Source organism: Pristis pectinata, chromosome 13 (assembly GCF_009764475.1).
Source record: "Pristis pectinata isolate sPriPec2 chromosome 13, sPriPec2.1.pri, whole genome shotgun sequence".
Lineage (NCBI taxonomy): Eukaryota > Metazoa > Chordata > Chondrichthyes > Rhinopristiformes > Pristidae > Pristis > Pristis pectinata.
Window position 1 is genome coordinate 45568034 of NC_067417.1, and position 22631 is coordinate 45590664.

General features: G+C 44.5%; 1 protein-coding gene across 4 annotated transcripts in view; it reads left to right on the plus strand.

Moving 5' to 3' along the window:
• Positions 1–9385, plus strand: part of LOC127577226 (aryl hydrocarbon receptor-like) — a 61499-nt gene extending 52114 nt beyond the window's left edge. For 3 of the 4 annotated variants that reach the window (XM_052028225.1, XM_052028224.1, XM_052028223.1), the window contains 3 exons: positions 329–435; positions 3603–3744; positions 5590–9385. In XM_052028225.1, the coding sequence (XP_051884185.1) occupies positions 329–435; positions 3603–3744; positions 5590–6643 (1303 nt within the window). In that variant the 3' untranslated portion in view covers positions 6644–9385. The remainder of the gene's footprint in view (positions 1–328; positions 436–3602; positions 3745–5589) is intronic. The other variant, XM_052028226.1, reaches the window with a different exon arrangement.
• The last annotated feature ends 13246 nt before the right edge of the window (positions 9386–22631 follow it).

The following is a 22631-nucleotide window of genomic DNA, read 5'->3' on the forward strand; positions in this document are numbered from 1 at the left end:
TGAAGTTGAACTAGCTTGGAGCAAACCCACCGCTGCTGCTTCTGCGTGGACCACCTTATCACTTGCAATGTGATCAGGACTTCGGGGGGAAATTGTGGACGAGGTGGCTCATCTATAAAGGGTGGTTTGTACTGTCACACAGGTGAGAAGTTCCACTCGTTGCTGTTTCTGCTTTCTCAAAGTGCTCCGCATTGACCCAGAGGAAATACAACCAGGGTGCTCACCCACCATTGTAACCCGGTGATTACTTTTACAGAGAATATCAGTAGCAATAATGATGAGAATTTGTAGAAGAACTGTACATTTAAAGCTTTTGTTCCTTTTGTAGAACGAGCCTGGTGCTGGGCTGGACAGAGGCAGAGCTACAGATGCACTCAGGTTACCAGTTCATTCACTACGAAGATCTGGCTCACTGCGCTGAGAACCACCTGAGAAGTACGTTTTAGCTGAAACTAATTTCCCTTCTTCCTCCTCAGTGATGGTTTTCACTCCCACCCCAACCCTGCACTCACCCCTTCACCTGTACAGTTTATTTACAAATGGCCTCTTGCAAGTAACTACTCTCCTTGTGTGAGCCTGGAAGGCTGGTTTCCTATTCTATCAGCAAGTGCATCACCGCCAGGTCATCTTCTCTCCAAACGTGTATCTTTAGAGAACTGCCTACATTTGTGTAGGGATTTCTGGTACTTAATATTGCCCCAATAGTTTTGCCCTTTACTCTCCTGAAGCTTGTGCCTCATGTTGGGGTTCTCTTCTGTGAGTAACCACAAGCTCCCCTTGTATCGACATCTATAGATCTTTGTTCGTATGTAAACCTCGATTGTGATGTTCAGGGCCATTGTGCCTGCTGACACTCGCAACAGAAGGAAGATGGTGGAAGTTGGACCAAAGTGTAGAGGAGGGAAGAGGTAAAACACAGAAAATGAGTCAGAGCCAAAAAGGAGAAACAAGAGTTGAAGGTTGTTTTCATCTAATGGAGCAGAAATAGAATGGGAATAGAAGCTAATGAGGTCTGGATAAATGGTTGATATGGTTTATTGTGAAGGGTTGGAGGGGTGGGCACTTAAACTTTGCATGGGAAGTGGCTAGAGTATTGGAGAAAACCAGAAGTATTTCCTTGTGTGTTTTCCTTTCCCCATCCCCAACCAGTTCAGAGGTAATGGACCACATGTACTTTGGCATTGGAACGATCCTGTAGTGATGTATCTACTCACTGAGATGGCTAGAGAAAGCTGATCAACACTTCCCTCACATTTCATTGATGTCCATCTTCCAAATTATTAATAAGGAGAAAAGTATCCTGGAAGAAGTGTCATAGCAGAAAAGTTCTCAAGAATAATGGTCTTCAGGGCATTTCTCTTTAAACAGAGGTAAAATTGGCTGAATGAAGCTACAAGAAAAAACACGAAGTGCTTTATTTTTACCCAAAAAGGGAGATGGGAAGTCTTTATTTCTTCAGTGAAAAATAAATTTTTGAACCTTTTCCAGGTGAAGTATATTTACTTTTAATAAATTCACGTCTTAGTGTTCCAAGTGAACACAAAATCTCTGCTGTCAACCTGTAATGACAGGAAATAGAACGTTTTTTTAATAAAACCATTTCCAAAAAGATATTTTGGAGGGCAGATAACAATTGTCGGTTTTTATTAAAATAAACAAGGGATTAGTTCAGAATATACAGCTTCTTTCCTGCTGCATCACACACAAGCCTTTTCTCTCTGTCAGATTGAGGAAGCATGTTTTGAAGCAGTCAGGTAACAAACAAAGCTGCTCCACAGTGTTTTGTAGCACTGAGCCATGGTCTCGTACGCCTGAGAAGAAAGGAGGTATTTCTTTGGTAAAAACAAACAATCTGCTGGAAGAGCTCAGTGGGTCAAGCAGCACCTGTGGGAGGATAGGAACCTGGGTCGACAATTCCTTCTGCACCGCTCCCACCACCCCCCCCCCAGACACTGCTCAACCCGCTGTGTTCTTCCACCAGGTTGTTTTTTGCTCCAGATTCCAGCATATGCAGTCTCCTGTGCTGCTTTGGTAAAATTGCACGGCAAATCCCTTTCTTTTCCTCCCCAACCCTCAAACCCTACGCACCCTTCCTGCTAAGTTCTCAAACCTCCATTACTCCTCCTCCATTTACCTCTACCTCCTCAACCCCTCATCTACTCTACCACCTACTCAACAAACCATCCAAATTCCCAGCAATCCTTATGTGTGGAGAAACCTCTCCTAAGTACTATTCTTGTTCTCAAAAACCAATAGCCATCATCTCCTTAGAGGCATGGGTTTGGAGAGTCGTGGAGAGATACAGCACGGAAACAGGCCCTTTGGCCCAACGAGTCCATGCTGACCATCAACCACCCAGTTTCATTAATCTTGCAGTAATCCCTTTATTTTCTTATTCTCCCCAAGCTCTCATCAACTGCCCCCAGGTCCACCACTCACCTACACACCAGGAACAATTTACGCTGGCCAATTAACTTACTAACCTGCACAGTCTTTGGAATGTGGGAGCAAACCAGAGTACCAGGAAGAAACCCAAGCGGTCACAGGGAGAACGGCCACGTGGGCAACACCTGAGGTCAGGATTGAACCTGGGTCTCCGGTACTGTGAGACGGCAGCTCTACCAGCTGCGCCACTATGCCACCCAGTATTGGTTTTGGCAATTGAGCTTGTTGATTGCAGGAAACTGAATTTACAGAAGATGCTTAGCTAATCGTGCATTGAATTTTGCAACTAGTCACATGGCATAATAATACATACCTTTTGTGTGATTTGAAGAAGATGCCCCCTCTATTGATGAAGGCACCATAAAATTTAGCATGGCAAATGTGTAACTACAGCTTGTAACCGTTGTTTATAATTTAAGGCTGTGAAAGACTTTCAAGTACTTTGTCTTTCGGGAATTAGGGCAGATAACATCAGAGCAAATCACTCAAAATCCAGTAACACATCTTGAGTGAGGAGTGGATACTGTTGAAGGTTTGATACAAAGCTTCCAACGTATAGAACATTCAAGCTCAGAGAAACTGTCCATTGTCTTAAACAAGTATGTTTGGGCTGCCTTAGCCCAGTTTCCAAATAACTGTGGCAATATAGGCACTCTTATTCAGAGAGCTCAGAGAATGTTTGGGATAGCTGAGGCTTAGGCATATTGTTCAGATGGAACAGAAGGAATTGGCAACACTATGCTATACCAGATGCCTAAGTTTAGATAATAAATTAAATTTTTAAAAATTTTTTTTAATTTTATTTACAGCGCGGTAACAGGCCCTTCCGGCCCAAAGAGTCCACGCCACCCTTTTTAAATCCAAATTAACCTACCTTTACGTCTTTGGAATGTGGAAGGAAACCAGAGCACCCGGAGGAAACCCACGCAGACACACAGGCAGAACATACAAACTCCTTACAGACAGCGATGGGAATCAAACCCTGATCGCTGGCGCTGTAATAGCGTCGCGCTAACCGCTGCGCTACCGTGCCGCCTAAACTTGGAAATATGTCCCCCAACATTAACATCTCTTGAAAAAAATCTCTCTACAGCAAAAGTCATGTAATCAAAGGTAAAATTCATTCCGTGCTGCTCATTCCATTCCTGTGCTTTCAGTGATGAAGACGGGGTACACTGGAGTGACCATTTGTCGACTTCTGTGCAAAGATAATCGCTGGCAGTGGATACAAGCCATCGCGTGGCTCGTGTACAAGGATGGACAGCCAGATTACATTGTGTCCAATCAGCGAACCTTATCGTAAGCATCACAGGCTCACAGGGAGAGGGGAGGTGCTTGCCTGTAAAACAGCATGGGATTTTTGCCAACTTCAAATCATCTCTTAGCAACCTTTTACTGTCATTGGCAAACTTTTGACAGTGCTGCCTTCTGATGTAACAAATAAAAATTTCCTTTCACTGGAACTTGCTACAAAGGGGCGGGCAAGAGCAAGGTTTGGGGGACAGGATATTGTTAATGACTCATTCCTTCTGTGTGTAGTGAGGAGGGTCTTTCCTGTTGGAGACTGCCTTCTAGCAGTTCCTGGACATAATCTAGGAGGAGGTAGCTGGACACGTTACCAGTAAGGGTCTGCATCAAAGGTTAGGAAAGCCAAACGTTCACGGTCTCTGAGCTACTGTTATAAAGGGTGCTGTGACTTTGTTGTTTAAGCCACTTCAACAATCTGAAGCTGGAACTGTGATGAATACAGTGCTATGAAACTCCTCTTGCGAAGATGCCCCAAGCACAGTGTCCAGTTAGTTGTACTCTAGAAATCTGAGGTGGGTCTGAATTCGAGTGAGAGATCATTTTGTAATCACATTGCTTCCAGGTGACCGTTTGTATGCAAACCATGTCAGTGTATTGATGGAGGTGTGGCAGATTCTTACTGTATTTTCTTGCAAACAATTAGTGGATAGTTGAGGGTTGTGACTGGCACTCCAGAATGCAATGTTCAATTGATATATAATGCCATCCTTTATAAAGCTACTTTCAAGAAAGTACTCATATAACTGTTTCATTAACCCACATTCACAGAAGAATGAACACACTCTGAATGTGACAAACTCGGGGATATACACGTGGGACAGGTTGGATAGACCAACAGATCTTTCCCTATCAATTTTTGTATGCTCATATGTTCAGGAAAGACCTTAATAACTCCCTTCATCTCTTATTTGGAGCTAGTTAGGCTCGTATGAGAACATTACTGATTGCAGCTGGTCATAGAGTCACAGAGTCATACGGCATGGAAACAGGCCCTTCGACCCAACTCGTCCATGCCAACTGTGTTGCCCAGCGAGTTAGTCCCATCTGCCCACATTTGGCCCATAGCCCTCTAAACCTCTCCTATCCATGTACTTATCTGGATGGCTTTTAAATATTGCTATTGTGCCCGCCTCAACCACTATTTCCAGGAGTTCATTCCAAATACCCACCACCTGTTGTATGAAGCTGCTCCTGACGTCCCTTTTAAATCTCTCGCCTCTGATCTTAAACCTATGCCCTCTTGTTTTTAGCACCCCCCTCCCTGGGAAAAAGGCGCTGCGCTTTCACCCTGTCTATGCCCCTCGTGACCTTGTACACCTCCATCAGGTCACCCCTCAATCTCCTATGTTCCAGGGCATAAAGTCCGAATCTACACAATCTCTCTTGTAACTCAGGCCCCCAAGTGCAGGCAAATCTTTTCTGCACTCTTTCTAGTTTAATAACATCTTTCCAATAACAGGATGACCAAAACTGTGCACAATACTCCAAGTGCGGCCTCACCAACATCTTATATAACTGCAGCATAACTTCCCAATTCCTGTACTCAGTTCCCTGACTGATGAAGCCAATGTGCCAGTGGTAGCTCAAGGAAGGAGAAGATTACTTTTTGGGCCACAAATGAGTTAATCTGTGAATAACAAAAACTTTTTTTAAAAAAAAATCTTAAATCCTTGATCCAGGGAAATAAAACAGTTCACAGAATACTTTATCAAAATGGATGTAAATAATCAGTTGACGTCACGATGTTATCTCAAGTAGTTTGGTTCGATGTGCTTTCTGTGATATTTGGCTGGTGTTGCTGTAGTTTGTTGACTTTATCTTTGGTTTCTGGTGTAGGGATGCAGAAGGTGAAGAGCACCTTCAGAAAAGGATGAGTCAGGCTTCAAGGTTCATGCTTTCCGAATCTGCTTCACTCTATGAATGTTCCAATGGCATTTCTCCCCAACCCCAGGTGCACACCCGGCTTCGAACTGTCGAAATGGATCACAGGAAGATCCAAGAACAATCTTCCTCAAAGGCCACCGAGAAGGCAGTGAAAGGTCTCGGTGGAACTGAAAACGAACCCTTGACAATACTCACCCTTCCACCTGTTGAGAACACTGTGGAGGGAAACAGAAAACTGCCAACTCACCTCTGTGATGGGCTGTTATCTGACAGTAGCAATGAAGGAGCTGTTGAGTTGACTGGCTTTCCAAGGAGTGGAAAAACCTCTCCAGTCAACAGTTCCCCTGACGTTTCCCCAGAGGGCTTGGAGCAGATGTTGCAATGTTATGGTTTGATCCCAGAAGATTTGGAACTAATTCACCAAGATGAACTGATAAAACATATTGAGCTCGACAACTTGAAGAGCGAGTTAACTTCCAATTCTGTTTCCAATGAATGTTTTCCTAAAAACACTAGCTCATATATTGGGCACAGCTCCTCACTGGTGAGTGAAGACTGGGGCTATGCTCAGTCAAGCTTGCGTTGTTCTTCAAACCTCGATGTCAGCTGGACAACTACAGATGACATGTCCACAAGCAATCAGCTGCTCTCACCACAACACCCTCAAGGGATTCACTATCACCTCCAGTCATCTCCGGGCCCTGAAGCCTCCTATCTACAAATTGCCTCCATGAATTACATTCCCTACATAACATGTTCCGCGTCACATCCAATCTTGCAGTTAAACATACCAGGGGGAAAGGAAACTCAGAACTTTTCCACCGCCAAAGTGGACACCACATTAACTCGGCTGAATATTTGTGATAGTCAAACCAATTGGCTGAACGATTCCAGCCCAACGAACCTGATGCAGCCCTTATGTGGTGAAGATGCACACAAGTCTGATGGGGGTCAACCCTACAGGATTCCAACCCAAACGGGTAATAGGTTTCATTGCTCCTGCTGATAATCAAGGTGTTTGGAACAGGGATCGATCCTATGAAGATATGCACTGAAATCATAACATCCGGGCTCAATTGACAACTTGACTATTATCTTCCATGGAACTTGGGGCTCTTTGGTCTTAGACCTTTTCTAGTCTGACTATTGGTATTGGTTTACTATTGTCACTTGTACCGAGGTACAGTGAAAAACTTGTCTTGCATACCGATTGTACAGGTCAATTCATTACACAGTGCAGTTACATTGAGTTAGTACAGAATGCATTGAGGTAGTACAAGTAAAAACAATAACAGTACAGAGTAAAGTGTCACTGTGACAGCAAAAGTGCAGTGCAATAAGGCGCAAGGTCACAACAAGGTAGATTGTGAGGTCAAAAGTCCATCTCATTGTATAAGGGAACCGTTCAATAGTCTTATCACAGTGGAATAGAAGCTGTCCTTAAGCCTGGTGGTACATGCCCTCAGGCTTCTGTATCTTCTACCTGATGGGAGAGGAGAGAAGAGAGAATGACTCAGGTGGGTGGGGTCTTTGATTATGCTGGCTGCTTCACCAAGGCAGCGAGAGGTAAAGACAGAGTCCATGGAGGGTAGGCTGGTTTCCGTGACGTGCTGGGCTGTGTCCACAACTCTCTGCAGTTTCTAGCGGTCTTGGGCAGAGCAGTTGCCGTGCCAGGCCATGGTGCATCCAGATAGGATGCTTTCTGTGGTGCATCGATAAAAGTTGGTGAGTGTCAAAGGGGACATACTGAATTTCTTTAGCCTCCTAAGGAAGTAGAGGTGCTGGTGAGCTTTCTTGGCTGTGGCACAGGGACAATGATCAAATTTGGTATGAATTTGTAATACAATAAAATCTCCAAATAACATCTGGCTTCACAAACCTCCAAACCCAAAATCTAATAAAGAAGAGGGCATCTTAATGAACCTGGCCTGCAGGAGGAGAGTATGAGCAGGAGAAGGACATGCCTCAGGTTTGCCTCATGGTGATCTTTAATCCAGGGAATATCATACATGATCTTCAGCTCCTCTGTTTTAAAACTGCAAGGTGGCTTTTGTTAAGATGATGTGATGCAAAGTTATTTAACTTTAAGTTCCTTATTGGAGCTATGTGAGGAAGGAATTCTCCTCCTCCATTTTGGAGAATCAATTTTCTGCATTTGCACCAATGACATTGGATAGCTTTCCAATTTGCTGGTTTTAATGTTTTATATGTGTTTGTGTGCAGTTTTTGAATGTTATCGCTTGGGTTTAGTATCTTTGTTTGCAGGATAATCTGTGTTTGCCCCTAAACTTAATCTCAATGCCATACACCGACAGGAAAGTATTGAATAAGTGAAGCTTTCAAGCACTGATCCCTGTTTTATTCTTGTACTATAGAACTGGCTTTTAGATGCATTGAATCTCATGATGGAAGTTGGCTCGGCCCCACGCAACTTTCACCAAAGTTAATTAATAGATACTTCCCTGATGGAGGAAGAGGAGTCTTAATTCTACAGTGTTGGCACCTGGTGTCATATCTTATAGAGAAACAAGATAAGATCCCTTTATTAGTCACATGTACATCGAAACACACAGTAAAATGCATCTTTTTGCGTAGAGTGTTCTGGGGGGCAGCCCGCAAGTGTCGCCACACTTCCAGCGCCAACATAGCATGCCCACAACTTCCTAACCCATATGTCTTTGGAATGTAGGGGGGAAACCGGAGTACCTGGAGGAAACCCACACAGACACGGGGAGAATATACAAACTCGTTACAGACAGTGGCGGGAATTGAACTTGGGTCGCTGGCGCTGTAATAGCGTTACGCTATGTGACCACTGTCACCAGGGGACAAGGGAGAAGGTGCAGAGAAGACCAACAAAATAATTCTTCATCATAGCAGGGCTGGATAAATCTGGGCCTTTCAGTCTGGAAAGGAGAGACTCTTATAAGTGCAACATTACTTTCAATTATTATTGGAAGAGTAGAATAATGAGATGGCTGTTCAAACTAATCAAAGACAAATTTATACCCAACTTCAAGTTCATCAATACATGACTCCAAAATAGAGGAGATGAAAATTTGTAGAATCGTTCATGAGTCAAAGGGAATGATAATGACAAAGTGTCGGGTCTCTCTCAAAGGGACAACTAAGGCGAGTCAATTGGCCTTCCTGAAATATATAACGTTTACTGTCATGTCAATGTAGAACTAATGACAGAAGAAAAGTCCAGTGCACCTTGCTGTCTCTGGCTGGTTAAGTGTGTTGCCTGGTGTTACAACAAGCTAAAGAGCCAAGAAAGATATGTGGTTTAATTTTAATCTGTCCCATGTTTCATTGGCCTTGGTCAGGCTATACACTGTTGACCAGCAGTGGAGGGGATAACTTGTGATCTCATTCCCCCTAGAAGTTTATAAAGAATATATGCCCAAGTGTTATCGTAAAATGTCCTCATGGACTGCAGGATTTATAGGAACAGGAACCCACCACAAACCCCCTTTCAGCCTTCTGTACCATTCCAGTGATTGTGGCTGATCTGTGAGTGAACTTCATGTATACACACCTTTGCCACATGTCTCTCAAACCTTTGGTCTACAAAATCCTGTCAGTCTCAGATTTAAGATTAACAACTAACCTAGAATTAACAATGAACATGAGGACTTGAAGAGGTTTTGTTTTGTTTCTGAGCAACACAAAAGATTTGAGAAATGCATATTTTTGGGTTACATAAACATTTTCTTACAAAACTGCTTTTTATTTTACATGCAATCAGTTCCTGAGGTATTAATGCACTGTTACATTCCCTTCTAATTTTTTTTCACTGTGGAATAAACTGTACTCTGTGCAACCTGGTTATTTGTGTGTAAATCCATAAATTTCTCTCAAATGTTAATACCAGCACCAGCTCTTTCCTTTGCTTTCCTAACAAGCAATTCTGAAATGTAAGCCCCCAGATCTTCACCTCCCCTTTCAATTCCCCTTCCCATTCCCACAATGACCTGTCCATCCTTGGCCTTCTCTGCTGCCAGGATGAAGCCCAACACTAACTGGAGGAACAACACCTTGTATTCTACCTGGGTAATCTACAACCTAATGGCATGAATATTAAGTTCTCCATTTTTAGGTTAATCCTCCTTTTTTCCCTCTTCCTCTCTTCCCCCCCCCCCCCCCTTCTTATCCTCCAGTCCTCCCATTTCTGTCCCCTTCCCCCTTCTGGTTTCATCTACCCACTTCACACACAGGTTGTCCCCACCTCCTGCCCTATCTGATTCCAACCGTCCTTCACCTCTCCCCTAATAATTCCCATTCTCACCCCCCCCCCCTTACTTATGGGAGTCCAGCACCGGTAGTGCTTTGTGTTCCTGCTTATCTCCCTCGAGCAGCTGTCTCTTCTTCACCCTCCCCTCCCCCATCTTACTCTGCCAGTTTCTTTTTCTCCCCTCTTCCCCCTCTCTCTGTCTGCCTCCATCTATCATTCACCTGCCAGGGTCCCCCAACTCCACCCCTGCTCCTCTCCCCTACCTGGCACTACCTGCCTGCCATCTTATACTCCACCTCAGTCCACCCATTGCCTCGTAATCCTTTCTTGCCACTCCCCTTCTCTTTACACTGGCCATCTCCCCTCTCCACTCAGTCCTGATGCAGGGTTTCCACCCAAAACGTCAACAGTTCCTTTCCTCCCACAGATGCTGCTCGACCTACTGAGTTCTTTCAACAGATTGTTTGTTGCTCCAGATCTTCACACACAGCTATTGATCATGTGTGTGTGTGTAGACCAGACACATTAATTGTTTTTTCCTCAGAAGCTCAGTCCCAACCTTCTGGCCTTCTTGCAAGCCATTCTGACAAATGCTGTAACACAAAATAATTGGACAGTTGTTTGTGTCCTGTACTTGCTAAGGGCGAAATCAACTGATTTTAATTGAGCCACTGGAAGTAGTGGCCGTGTGGAAGATGGTAATTGGTTTATTATTATTGTCACATGTACTGAGGTACAGTGAAAAGCTTTGTTTTGCATGCCATCCATACAGATCATTTCGCAACATCAGTACATCGAGGTAGTTCAAGGGAAAAGAAATAACAGAATGCTGAATATAGTGTTACAGTTACCGAGAACATGCAGTGCAGGCAGACAATAAGGTACAAGGCCACAATGAGGTAGATTTTGAGGTCGAGAGTCCATCTTCGCCCTTTTCAATTCTAACTGAGCCACTTCAAGCACGGATTGGGGTAACTTAAAGTTGGGCTCAAAGCATTCTGCATTTATTTCGTGCCACTCAGGGGTGGGGTGGGGAATGGTGGGTGATGGAGTTGTGCGGCATGGGGAGATGGTAAATTGGTTTATTATTGTCACATGTACTGAGGTACGGTGAAAAACTTCTCTTGCATACCAGTCACACAGATCAATTCATTACATCAGTGCATCAAGGTAGTACAAGGTAAATCAATAACAGAATGCAGAATAAAGTGTTACAATTACAGAGAAAGTGCATTGCAGGCAGACAATAAGGGCAAGGTCATAACGAGGTAGATTGTGAGGTCAAGAGTCCATCATATCATACTATATAAGTTCTGGGTCTGTATTGGCAATACAATTTTAATAAAGACTTCCACTTTCTGTGATGAGGCAACCACCTAATAGAAGCCCTTTGCCCTTCCGTGGAGAGCAGGAGCAGCACTGAAGCCCAGTTCGGTCAACTGCAACGTCCCTGGTACCACGTTTGAAATCCCAGACCATCTAGTTCCCCATCCAAGAGACCATTCTTCTTGTTTGTCTTTCTACTGGGAAATACTCTTTATTTCTCCCCCATCCCCTACCTCCTTAAGGAGAGCATGTTGGCACAGCTGGTAGACCCGCTGCCTCACAGCTCCAGTGACCAGGGTTCAAACCTGACCTCTGGTGTTAGCCATGTGGAGTTTCTCCCCGTGACTGCTTGGGGTTCCCTCCAAGTGCTCTGGTTTCCTCCCATATCCCAATGGTGATGGGTTAATGGGCTAGTGTACAGGTGGGTGGTAATCTGGGGTGTAAAAAGGCTACTGAATGATCAACAAAGGACTTGGTGGGCTGAAGGGCCTGTTTCCATGCTGTACAATTGTATTTATGATTCTAAAAAACTAATCTCAGTTTTGTTCTTTGTCAGAGACCTAGTCACTAAGCGACCAGAGCAGCATTAAAATGGCTGAAGGAAGATTACAAAAGATCACCAGGGAAGGGAGCGCTTTGTGGTCACTGTACCTGCCTCCACTTCCAACATCCACAGAAGTCCAAATCATTGAACCTATTTGACATATGGCATATTTTTCCCCTCTAGTTAGCTCACTAAAACTAGCACTGATTATAGATGTAACTCCATGTTGCCTCCCTGGTTGCCAGGGTCCAAAGATGTCACTGAACAGCTGCAGAGCATCCTGAGTGAAAGAGTGAACAACCAAAGATCATGGTCCTTATTGGTTCAAACAACATGGACAGAAAGAAGGATGAGGTCCTGCAGGTGGGGTTTAGGGAGGTAGGGATGAGGTGAAGAAGCAGGACCACAAAGGCAGTAATCTCTGAATTGCTCCCAGGGCAACATGCTAACAACTGCAGAGACAGCAAGATTGAATGCATGGCTGGGGAGATGGTGAGGGAGGGCTTCAGAACTGGGACCGTTTCTGGAGGAGGCGGGATCTCGATAATCTAGATGGGCTGCTCCTCAACAGGAACAGGGCCAGGAACCTGCTGCTGGGGAGGGTTTAATCTAAATTGCCAGGGTGGTTGGATCCCAAGCATAGAAGAGAGGAAAGCTAAACTGGAAGTAGAAGGGATTCAGGTGGAGGAGCAGTTAGGAAGCAGAGGGAGAGAAAGAGCAATGGTGCAGGGCATTGCAGAGGCTTCGATCGAGTAAATAGGGAGGATCTATTTCCATTTAGCAATGGGGTCGGAAACCAGGCAGCACAGATTAAAACATGAAGGATGAGAGGGGAGTTGAGGAAAAATGCTTCCACTCAGAGGTGGAGGGATTTGGACCTCATTGCCTGAAAGGTTGGTCAAAGCAGAAAGCCGGATTACATTTAAAAATACTCTTGGGTGTGTGTTTGAAGAGCAGTGATTTGCAGTGATGGAGCTGGGTGATAGGATGAGGCTCAGCACACACACCATGGGCCAAATGTCCTCCTTTTGTGACACATGATCAATCTGTAGGAACAGGTGGGTCCCAAGACACAGGGCTCACCTGAGTTCCCAAGAGCTGGAGCGCAACGATATTTGTAACCCACTGGGAGACCCCGGGTTATATCCACAGAATTCCCAGGAAAGGGATGGTACAGATTGCTTATTTTTAAAAATCTCAACTTCTGGCTTCTTCACATCTCCGTGTGTGTCAGTATAACTCCAGTGCCCAGTTTAACTGAGACTGTGGAGCTACAGGCACATACAATCTTACTTTAAAGTCACATTTAATTGTGACAGTGCCAATGGACAGCCTTAAAACCTACTATGTGTTGTCTCTTAATAGCCTTGTGATTAGGCAGTTTATTGCCCTGCTAAATTTAACAAACCAACCTTTGTCAAAGCCTGATCTCCGACTTCAAAGACAATAGGATTTAACTTGCTACTTTGGACGTAAAGCTGTTCAGCTTCAGATTATCAAAATTGCATTATAGAAACACAGTGATGATAATTTCTGCTGAGTTCAACACTAATTTTACTCTAGGCAGCTAGATAAGTATTTACCATCATTTTCTTGGAAATAATTTATGCAAAAAAAGGTTTTGCACTAATCCTGTTTATGTTTCCATTCTGAACAGATTGTCCTTTGCCCATTGATTGCTGCTGTATAGATTAAACCCTTTCATCCATAGACTGCCAAACTGACAGGGAACACAGCAGGTAACAGCTACTGGCAGGTCAGGTTTTTTGATCCAATGATCCTGGCTCTCCAGAAAGAAATATGGAGTCTCGTAAAAAACACCAGCTGGGGTAGGAGTAGCCATATCACGATTAATAGTTCTGTTGTGTGCTAATATTAGCAGCAAGCAGTCTTCTATGTCTGTGGCTGGCAACCTTGCAACTGATCTTTCTGCAGTTCCAAAAGTCACATTCCATTATAATTCAGGGCATCAAATTGTCTTTTACAAAGTATCAGAGGCCTGTTGATATATTTTCATCTGTATTTTGATTATGTTCCTTGGTTCAGTTGAGCTAACAATAAATATCAATCATTTAATTTGCATCTCTTATAGGATTTGCAAGTTTTATTTATTCTCCAGTTGCATGTATGATGAACGATTTCAAGACGATGACCTCTGGCTGTTTGAAGGAACCACCTAAGTGTGACAACCCTTCTTTTGAGATTTCCCCCTCTGGACGTTTTGGTCTTCACAAGATCTATCTCTTTGATCTATCTCCTCCTGGATAATGAGAATATCAGAATCTGAACTGTGCTGGAAGAAGCAAGGTCAGTTTCAGGTCAATGATCTTTCTTCAGACTTGGGAAAGTGAGAGATAATTCAGGCTTTAAGATGCAGAGAAAGGCGACAAGGAGGACAGAGAGAAAGAGAAAGTTCCACAGTGAGGATGGAAAGCAGGGAGATTGACAAAGCAAGGAGATAGAAACTGATCATATTATAAGAGACCATGAAGGAGATGTATATGGGGGAAACAATTATTATCTGAAATTATCCAAAGAAGGTTAGCTGAAATCAGAATGTTGGAAACAGTGATTCTTTGATGGCATTGAGCTCAGTGTTGAGTTCGGTGGCCATGGTGTACCTAGTCAGAAGTGAGGTGCTATTCCTCAGCTTACACTGTGCAATGATTGCAGCTGGGCAGGAGGCTGAGATCAGAGTGACAGTGGGATGGAGGATTAACGTGACAGCCGAATGGAAGCTCGGGGTCACCCTTGCAGACCGGACGAACGTTTTCTGCAAAGCGGTCTCTCCACAGAAAAGGAGACCACGTTGTGACGCTAAGCTGTAAGAAATGGAAGTAACTCGCTGCTTCACCTGGGAAGTGTTTTGGGACCCTGGACAATGGGAAGGGATAGGAAGAGACAGATGAAAGGATGGGTGTGGCATCTCCTGTGGTCGCAGAGGGAGATGGAGGTGTGAGTCAAAGTGCCCCAGGGGGAACAGTTTCTTTGGGACACTGGAAGGGAAGGAGAAAGGAAGATGCATCTGTTGGAGGTGCAAAGGATTATCCATTGAAGGTTAAGGCCAGTGGTCTGGAACATGAGGATACAGGGAATCCTCATGAGGTGGGAGAAAAAGTGTGGATGAAAATATGGAATAATTGCATCCAAAGCCGCTGTTCCCTTCCTTTTGTATGTTAGCCTTCCATTCCTGCTTATATCATACTGTACATCATCGCTTGCCTGGTAACATTCTCCTTTGTGAATGAGCTTTATTTGCGTCTTGTGTTCATTGCGTCAAAATAATCAGCAGCATATCACAAGTGCAAACGTAAGCCGACGCCCAGTGCAAAATATCAGCGTTGTGAAGTGCAGTGTGAGTAGGCAAGTTAGCCCTTGTTCTACTCCATTCCAAAACAAAACAATCCTTGCAATAAGAGAGCTTCTCTGCATTAAGAAAGGATTGACCCAACGCCTTCCTTATATTCCATGACCTGGGAGAGAACTCATGACCTGGACAATCACACAAGGAAAATATCCCCCTATACTACAATAATTTTTCCTCTACCTGTCTATTGCCATTTCCACCCAGACCAGGGATGTTAGAGTCAGAGTGTGATATTGTTTTATAATGCTATGCAGAAGATTAATATGCAGGTAGCTTGTATAAACATGACTGGGCTTCCCCTGGGTATAGAAAGTTAAGCTGTTTAAAATGCTGAAGTGATTCGATAGTTTGGAGACCGAGAAATCTGAGGAGGGGGACATGATATTAAAATTATAGACAACTCATTCATAAGATTCATTCATAGAAGCAGGAGTAGGCCATTCAGCCTCATCGTGCCTGCTTTCCCATTCAATATGACCATGGATAATCTTTTACCTCAGTGCCATTTTCCCATATCCCTCAATACCCAAAAATCTATCGGTCTCTGTCAGTGACTGAGCCTCCACAGCCCTCGTAGAGATAAAAATTCATCACCCTCTGGGTGACAAACGTCTTCTCATCTGTCCTGAGTGCCTGACCCCTTACTTTAAGACAGTGACCCTGGTTCTGGACACCCTGGCCAAGGGAAATCTCATTCCCTGCACCTCCCCTGTCAACCCAATAAGAATTGCATACGTATCAATGAGATCACCTATCAGTCTTCTAAACTGAGACAGTACAAGGTCCAGTCTCCTCGTTTTGATAAACCTGTTATCCCAGGAATCAGTCTGGTGAAAACTTCACTGCACTCCCTCTATCGCAACTAAATCCCTCCTTGGGACAAAAAATCCCTCTTGACTTTCTGACCAACAGACTGCAATCAGTGAGCATAGGCAGCAACACCTCCGGCACGATTATTCTCAACACTGGTGCCCCACAAGGCTGCGTCCTCAGCATTCTACTCTACTCCCTATACACTCATGACTGTGTGGCCAGATTCCTGCTCTAACTCCATCTACAAGTTGCAGATGATCCACTGTTGTAGGCCGTATCTCAAACAGCAATGAGTCGGAGTACAGGAAGGAGATAGAGAGCTTAGTGACATGGTGTCATGACACAACCTTTCCCTCAATGTCAGCAAAACAAAATAGCTGGTCATTGACTTCAGGAAAGGGGGGCGGTGTACATGCACCTGTCTACATCAATGGTGCTGAGGTCGAGAGGGGTGAGAGTTTCAAAGTTCCGAGGAGTGAACATTACCAGTAGCCTGTCCTGATCCAACCACATAGATGCCACAGCCAAGAAAGCTCACCAGTGCCTCTACTTCCTCAGGAGGCTAAAGAGATTTGGCAGGTCATCTTTGATACTCACCAGCTTTTATCAATGCACAATAGAAAGCATCCTATCTGGATGCATCACGGCTTGGTATGGCAACTGCTCTGCCCAGGACCGAAAGAAACTGGAGGGAGTTGTGGACACAGCCCAGCACATCACAGAAACCAGTCCTCCCCTCCATGGACTCTGTCTATAACCTCTCGCTGCCTTGGTGAAGCAGCCAGCATAATCAAAGACCCCCACCCACCCAAGTCATTCCCTCTTCACCCCTCTCCCATCAGGCAGTAGATACAGGAGCCTGAGGGCACATACCACCAGGCTCAAGGACCGCTTCTATCCCACTGTGATAAGACCATTGAACAGTTCCCTTATACAATGAGATGGACTCCTGACCTCACAATCTACCTTGTTTTGACCTTGTACATTATTGCCTACCTGCAATGCACTTCCCTGTAGCTGTGACACTTTGTATTCTGTTATTGTTTTTACCCTGTACTACCTCAATGCACTATGTAATGAATTGATCTGTATGAACAGTATGCAAGACAAGTGACATTATTGGTATTGGCTTTGGTATTATATTGGTTTATTATTGTCAGTACAAGGTGACAATAATAAACCAATACCAATACCGAAGCCCGACTTGTGCACAACATTCCAGAGAATAATTCAGGATGGAATCAGGGAGCAATCTTCATATAGAAGGCAGTGGAAATCTGGAACTCTCAAAAGGCAACAGTTGTAATGCAGTCAGAGCTACGATGGGTTTTTGTTGCGTTAAGGTATCAAGGGATGTGGTGTGAATGTAGACACCCAGGAGATGGACTAGTCTCGACTGAATGGGATGGCGAAGCAGTGTCAGGGATTTTCTTTGTTCCTTTGTGGCTGAAATCCAAATCTAGTAATCTCTGTTAAGCCGGCAAGCTCGGGACTTTGGTGATGCTGGACTCAGGTTTTCCAGATCATTGGGTATATATGTTTTCCACTGCACTTGATAAATTTAAAGAAAGAGCAGGAACCAGGACCTAGGTGGGTGAAAGAAAGTGAGGGAACTGGGGCCTGAATATGTTACAGGGAGAAAGTGAGTATCAGCACCCAAACCATTGGATAGCGGATTACTGGAGTTTTACTGTGTATCCTTAAGAGGAGTGGCTTCAAGTGCCAAAAGATATAGCAGAAACACTTGGGTAGAATAGGCATCTCTTTCCAAAGTGACAGAACAGTACAGATGAAAAGTCATCAGCCTGAAACGTTAGCTTTGTTTCTGCTGCCTCAGCTGCTGAGGTTATCCAATCTGTCCTGTTTTTAATTCAGCTTTCTGGTGTCTGCAGCATTTTGCTTTTGTGCTTTTTAGGAGATTTTGGTGATCTGAACAAAGAGAACAGATTGTCAGTCGCATTAACAAGTCGGTTTTGACGCAGTGATGAAGAGCATGGAGGTTCACTCTTCACAGGAGGAATGCGTTATTTCATTCTGACACTTGACATTTGTGACTAAATTTGAAAATAAGTCGTAAAGAGATGAGGCATCGGGCCCCGCACCCCTACCCAGCTGCAGCCAGCCCATATCCTTTACCAAGTGACATTGTGTTGGCCATTATTCTAATAGCTGCCAGATCATGGGTCGGATAAACCAGCCCATGCAGAGAGTAGTGGACACAGCCAGGACCATCGCGGGCACAACCCTCTCCACCACTGACAGCATCTACAGGAGGCGCTGCCTCAAGAAGGCGGCATTTATTACCAAGTATCTGCGCCATCCGGGTCACGCCACCTTCTTGTTGCTACCATCGGGCAGGAGGTCCAGAAGCCCGAAGTCCCACACCACCAGGTTCAGGAACAGCTTCTTTCCTACAACCATCGGGTTCTTGAACCGACCTGCACACCCCTAACCCTACCTCAGCCACAGAACCGTGGACTTGTGGGTTTTGTAGCACGAATGTCTTGTTTTGCACAGTCTTTTTTTCTCCCCCCTCTCTCCCCCCCTCTTTTTTCTTCACTGTCTTGTATAATATAATTTATGTATATCTATGTACTGTGTGTTGTCTGAAACTACATGCCTGCTGCAGTCAAGTTTTTCATTGTACCTGTGTCTCACCGTACTTGTACACATGACAATAAGCTCGACTTCACTTAAATCTAGGGTACTTGGTGGGTTTTGAACCATGCTCCACTGAGGCTTCTCTCACTTGGTCTTCCATTCACAACAGTCTAAAATTCTGATAATCCAGCACACTTGGGACTTTGCTGATGCCAGACCAGTGGATTTTCTGGTCTATTGAATGTTATTTCTATTAACACTTCAACACTCTTTTAATTCTTTTCTTAGATGTTGCACGGTATGATAATAAATTTTTCCAGGGAATCAGGTAAGTTGATGGGAACCGGGGCCCTGGTGAGCAGAAAGGAAGTGTGGCAAATATCATTTGGTGAGCCAGAGGTCAAACCATTGGGGTTTCCAAATTGTGGGAAAGTGGACCACCAGAGTTTTACTGTGGTCTGTGTTTTATGGATACAAGTAGAGAGAACACACTGTTCTCCATTAGTGGGTAATTTGGCAGAACTCTGAGAGCATTTTGCCTAATGTCATGTTACATCTGAAAAAAATTATCAAAAGATTAATTAGGAGACTGCTCTCAGGATACGAATGGCTCTCTTCCTGGAGCATCTCTGTTTCAAATAAAAAGCTGTTGTTGTGGTGAGCTGAACTGTGTCTGATATTTGAAGTTCTTTACTGCCAGACTTTCATTCTTGACCAGAGTACACAGAATTGATTGACTCCTCTCCAACACATACAAAAGCAAGAAATGTTCCGACAATCAGGATGGACTGATGCCCCAACGTTTTGTACATCCAAAGCAAAAATGCTGTAGGGCGCTGAGATAAAAAAAGAGGATGCTTGAAATACTCAGCAGGTCAGGCAGCCGCTGTGGAGAGTCAACTTTTCAGGTGATGATCTTTCATCAGAACTAGAAGATGATAAGGAATAGCTTTTAAACAAGGACAAAGCCAGTGGGAAGATAGAGACAGTATGGAAGGGAAAGTCCAGGATTGGTCTGGAAATAAGAGCTATTAAGTGATTTAAAAAAAAGAGGTGCCAATAGGATGTATGGAAACATGTGAGCCCAGAGTTAAAGCAGAACATCAGAGGGCAAGGGAAGCTTTGTGCAATGGATTGCTCTGGGCCTGGGAATGTGATAGAAGAAAGTCAGGTGGATAATCCTGCTGGTTATAAATTGATAAAGGATCCCCTTCATTTTGCCGTGACATGGGTGGGTGACCATCTGCTGTTGATTAACAATCGAGCAGATATGAGGTCTTAGTTGTCCATGTGATCTTTCAGTTGGAATCCTACAAAGCAGACGATTGGCCCAATTGGTTTGTAAAGGAGCAAACTTATTGTGGCAAGCAAAGGGATGAAGTCCAGGCTATATCATAGTGTCATTCAAAGTCTCTGCATCACCCATCCAAGACAGATGCTCATTCCCATTGGTGACACAGCAGAGAGCTTTCATAACAAGGCCAACAGGGAATAGATACTTATGCATTGCAAGTAAACTGAAATTTCCTTTCCAGAAAGTAATTGTGAAGGTTCGCAGCTTAACCACCCTGCGTTATATTCATCACTGGCCTGTTCAGAACTAAGGCAAATTTACACATCCTTCCAGCAATATTATAAATTATCCAACAAGACCTCTATCCTTGCTTAAGGATCAGGAGTGGGGGAAAGAAGAGAAAATAGATTAAAAACTAGTCAGAGTAAATGAATCAAGCAGCCTGACGCTGAGCTCTTTGGGCCGGAATCTGCCAGGTTCTATACCCATTGTGAACCGGGTTAGCTGAGTCAGGGCAGTGGGCTGGACACAACTGACTTTAGCATTCCAGCTCTATGTCTCTCCCCTGCAACCCTGTGTATGATTACATTAACACTGTGAGTGTGTTTTTGTGTCTGTGTACATCAAGTGAGCATTGGGCATTGAGAGACAATAGCTACTGAGCTCTGTGATTTCCTCCATAAACCTAAAAACACGATGATGCTGGAGGAACTCGGCAGGCCAGGATGCTGCCTCCTGCTGAGTTCCTCCAGCATCACCATGTTTTACACCCAGATTCCAGCATCTGCAGTCCTTTGTTTCTCCTCCCTAAACCTCTCAGCCCCTCTACCTCCCTTTCCCCTTTAAGATGCTCCTTAAAAGCTGCTTTTTTCCCCCATCTGTCTTAATACCTCCGTATATAACTCGGGATCAAATTTTGTTTGTTAGCTTTCCTGTGAAGGACATTTGGACATTTTGTTATGGCGACGGTTCCACACAACACAAGCCATTGTCTTCATAACATCCATCATCACCACATGTATCGAACCCCAGCTCTGAAGGAATGGCCACTGGGCTAAATATCCAGGGAACTGCAACCAACTTTGAATTTGAGAGAGGAGGGAAATGGGAAAACAAAGAACCTAAGCATTTAATGCAAGGTGGAAAATGTAATTTATGTCCGTGACACTGCTGAGCTACTCAGTGAATTAGATTATTGTTTGTTACATTAATAATATGCATAAACTGGGCAAGAAAAATAAAAACAGAGAGAGCAGGAAATACTCAGCAGGGCAGGCAGCATCTTGAAAAAGAGAGACACAAGAGACTGCAGATGCTGGAAGATGGAGCAACAGACAATCTGCTGGAGAAATTCAGTGGGTCGAGCAGCAGCTGTTGGGGGGGGGGGGGGAATGAATTGTCGACATTTCGGATTGAAACCCTGCATCAGGATTGAGAGGGGAGGTGGCCCTCTCCACTCAGTCCTGCTGCAGGATTTCAAGCCGAAGCGTCGCCAATTCCTTCCACCTCCCCCCCCCCCCCCGCCCCCCAACACCCCTGTAGATACTGCTCGACCCACTGAGTTCCTCCTGCACATTGTTTGTAGCTCTTGAGAGAGAGAAACAGAGTTAACGTTTCAGGTCAGAGACATTGTTTTAGAACTGGGGACAAAAGAATAAATAAAATTACAGTGGCCAATTAACATACTAATTTGCATGTCATTAATACGTGGGAGGAAACCTGGAGCACCCAGGGGGAATCCACCTGGTCACAGGAAGAGTGTGCAAGCTCCACACGGATGGTACCAGTGGTCAGGATTGAACCATGATCTCCGGTGCTGCAAGGCAATTCTCCCTACAAGCTGTGCCACTGTGCAGTATATATCATCTCAAAGTCTGCCTACCTTCCAATCTCCTCCATTCTTCCAGTTGTCCACTCATCTTAATACACAGCCTCCTTGATCATATTCCCCCCCTGTAACCACCAGTCCAACAGAAGCAGGCTTGGTCTGTGATTAGTTACATTGTATTGCACTTTCAGGCTGTAAGTGTGACTCCTGCACAAGTAAATGTTACTGAAGAATTTGGGTTGATAATGCATATCAGATTTAACACATATGCCTGTGGACAAACTGTAAATGTTTATATTCTGTATACAATGCTGTTTGAAGTGGTTTATAACATGTTTTATCTTTATTATTTTTCCAGAACCTGGTCTTTATTGGCAAGCGCAACATTTATTGCCCATTTCAAATTGCCCTTGAGAAGGTGGTGGTGAGCTGCCTTCTTAACCGCTGAAGTCCTTCTGGTGAAGGTGCTCCCACGGTGCTGTTGGGGAGAGAGCTCCAGGGTGTAGGCTTGGTGATGATGAAAGGTGGGCCTACATTATTTACAAGTCAGGTGCCCTGCGACTTGGAGGGGAACCTAAAAGGTGGTGGCGTTCCCCAGCACCTGCTGACTTTCTCCTCCTTGGTGGTAGAGGACAGGGTTTGAGAAGTGGTGGGCAGGTAGCAGGTAGATGGTAAACACTGCAGCCACTGTGTGCCAGCTGTGGAGGGAATGAGGTTTGTGGTGGTGTGTATGGTGCCAATCAAGCGGACAGTTTTGACCTAGCGGGTTTTAAGCTCTTGAATGTTGTTGGAGATGCACTCATTCAGGTCAGTGGAAGGTAGACCAAGGCGGTCCAGATGGAGACAGCCCCATTTAGCGTGATTGTAATGCCGGGTTACACTTTGGAGGATGTCCTCAGTGTGAAGACAGGGCTCTGTTTCCACAAGGACTGCAGGATAGTCACTCCTACCAATGCCGCCATGGACAGAAAGATTGATGTGGCA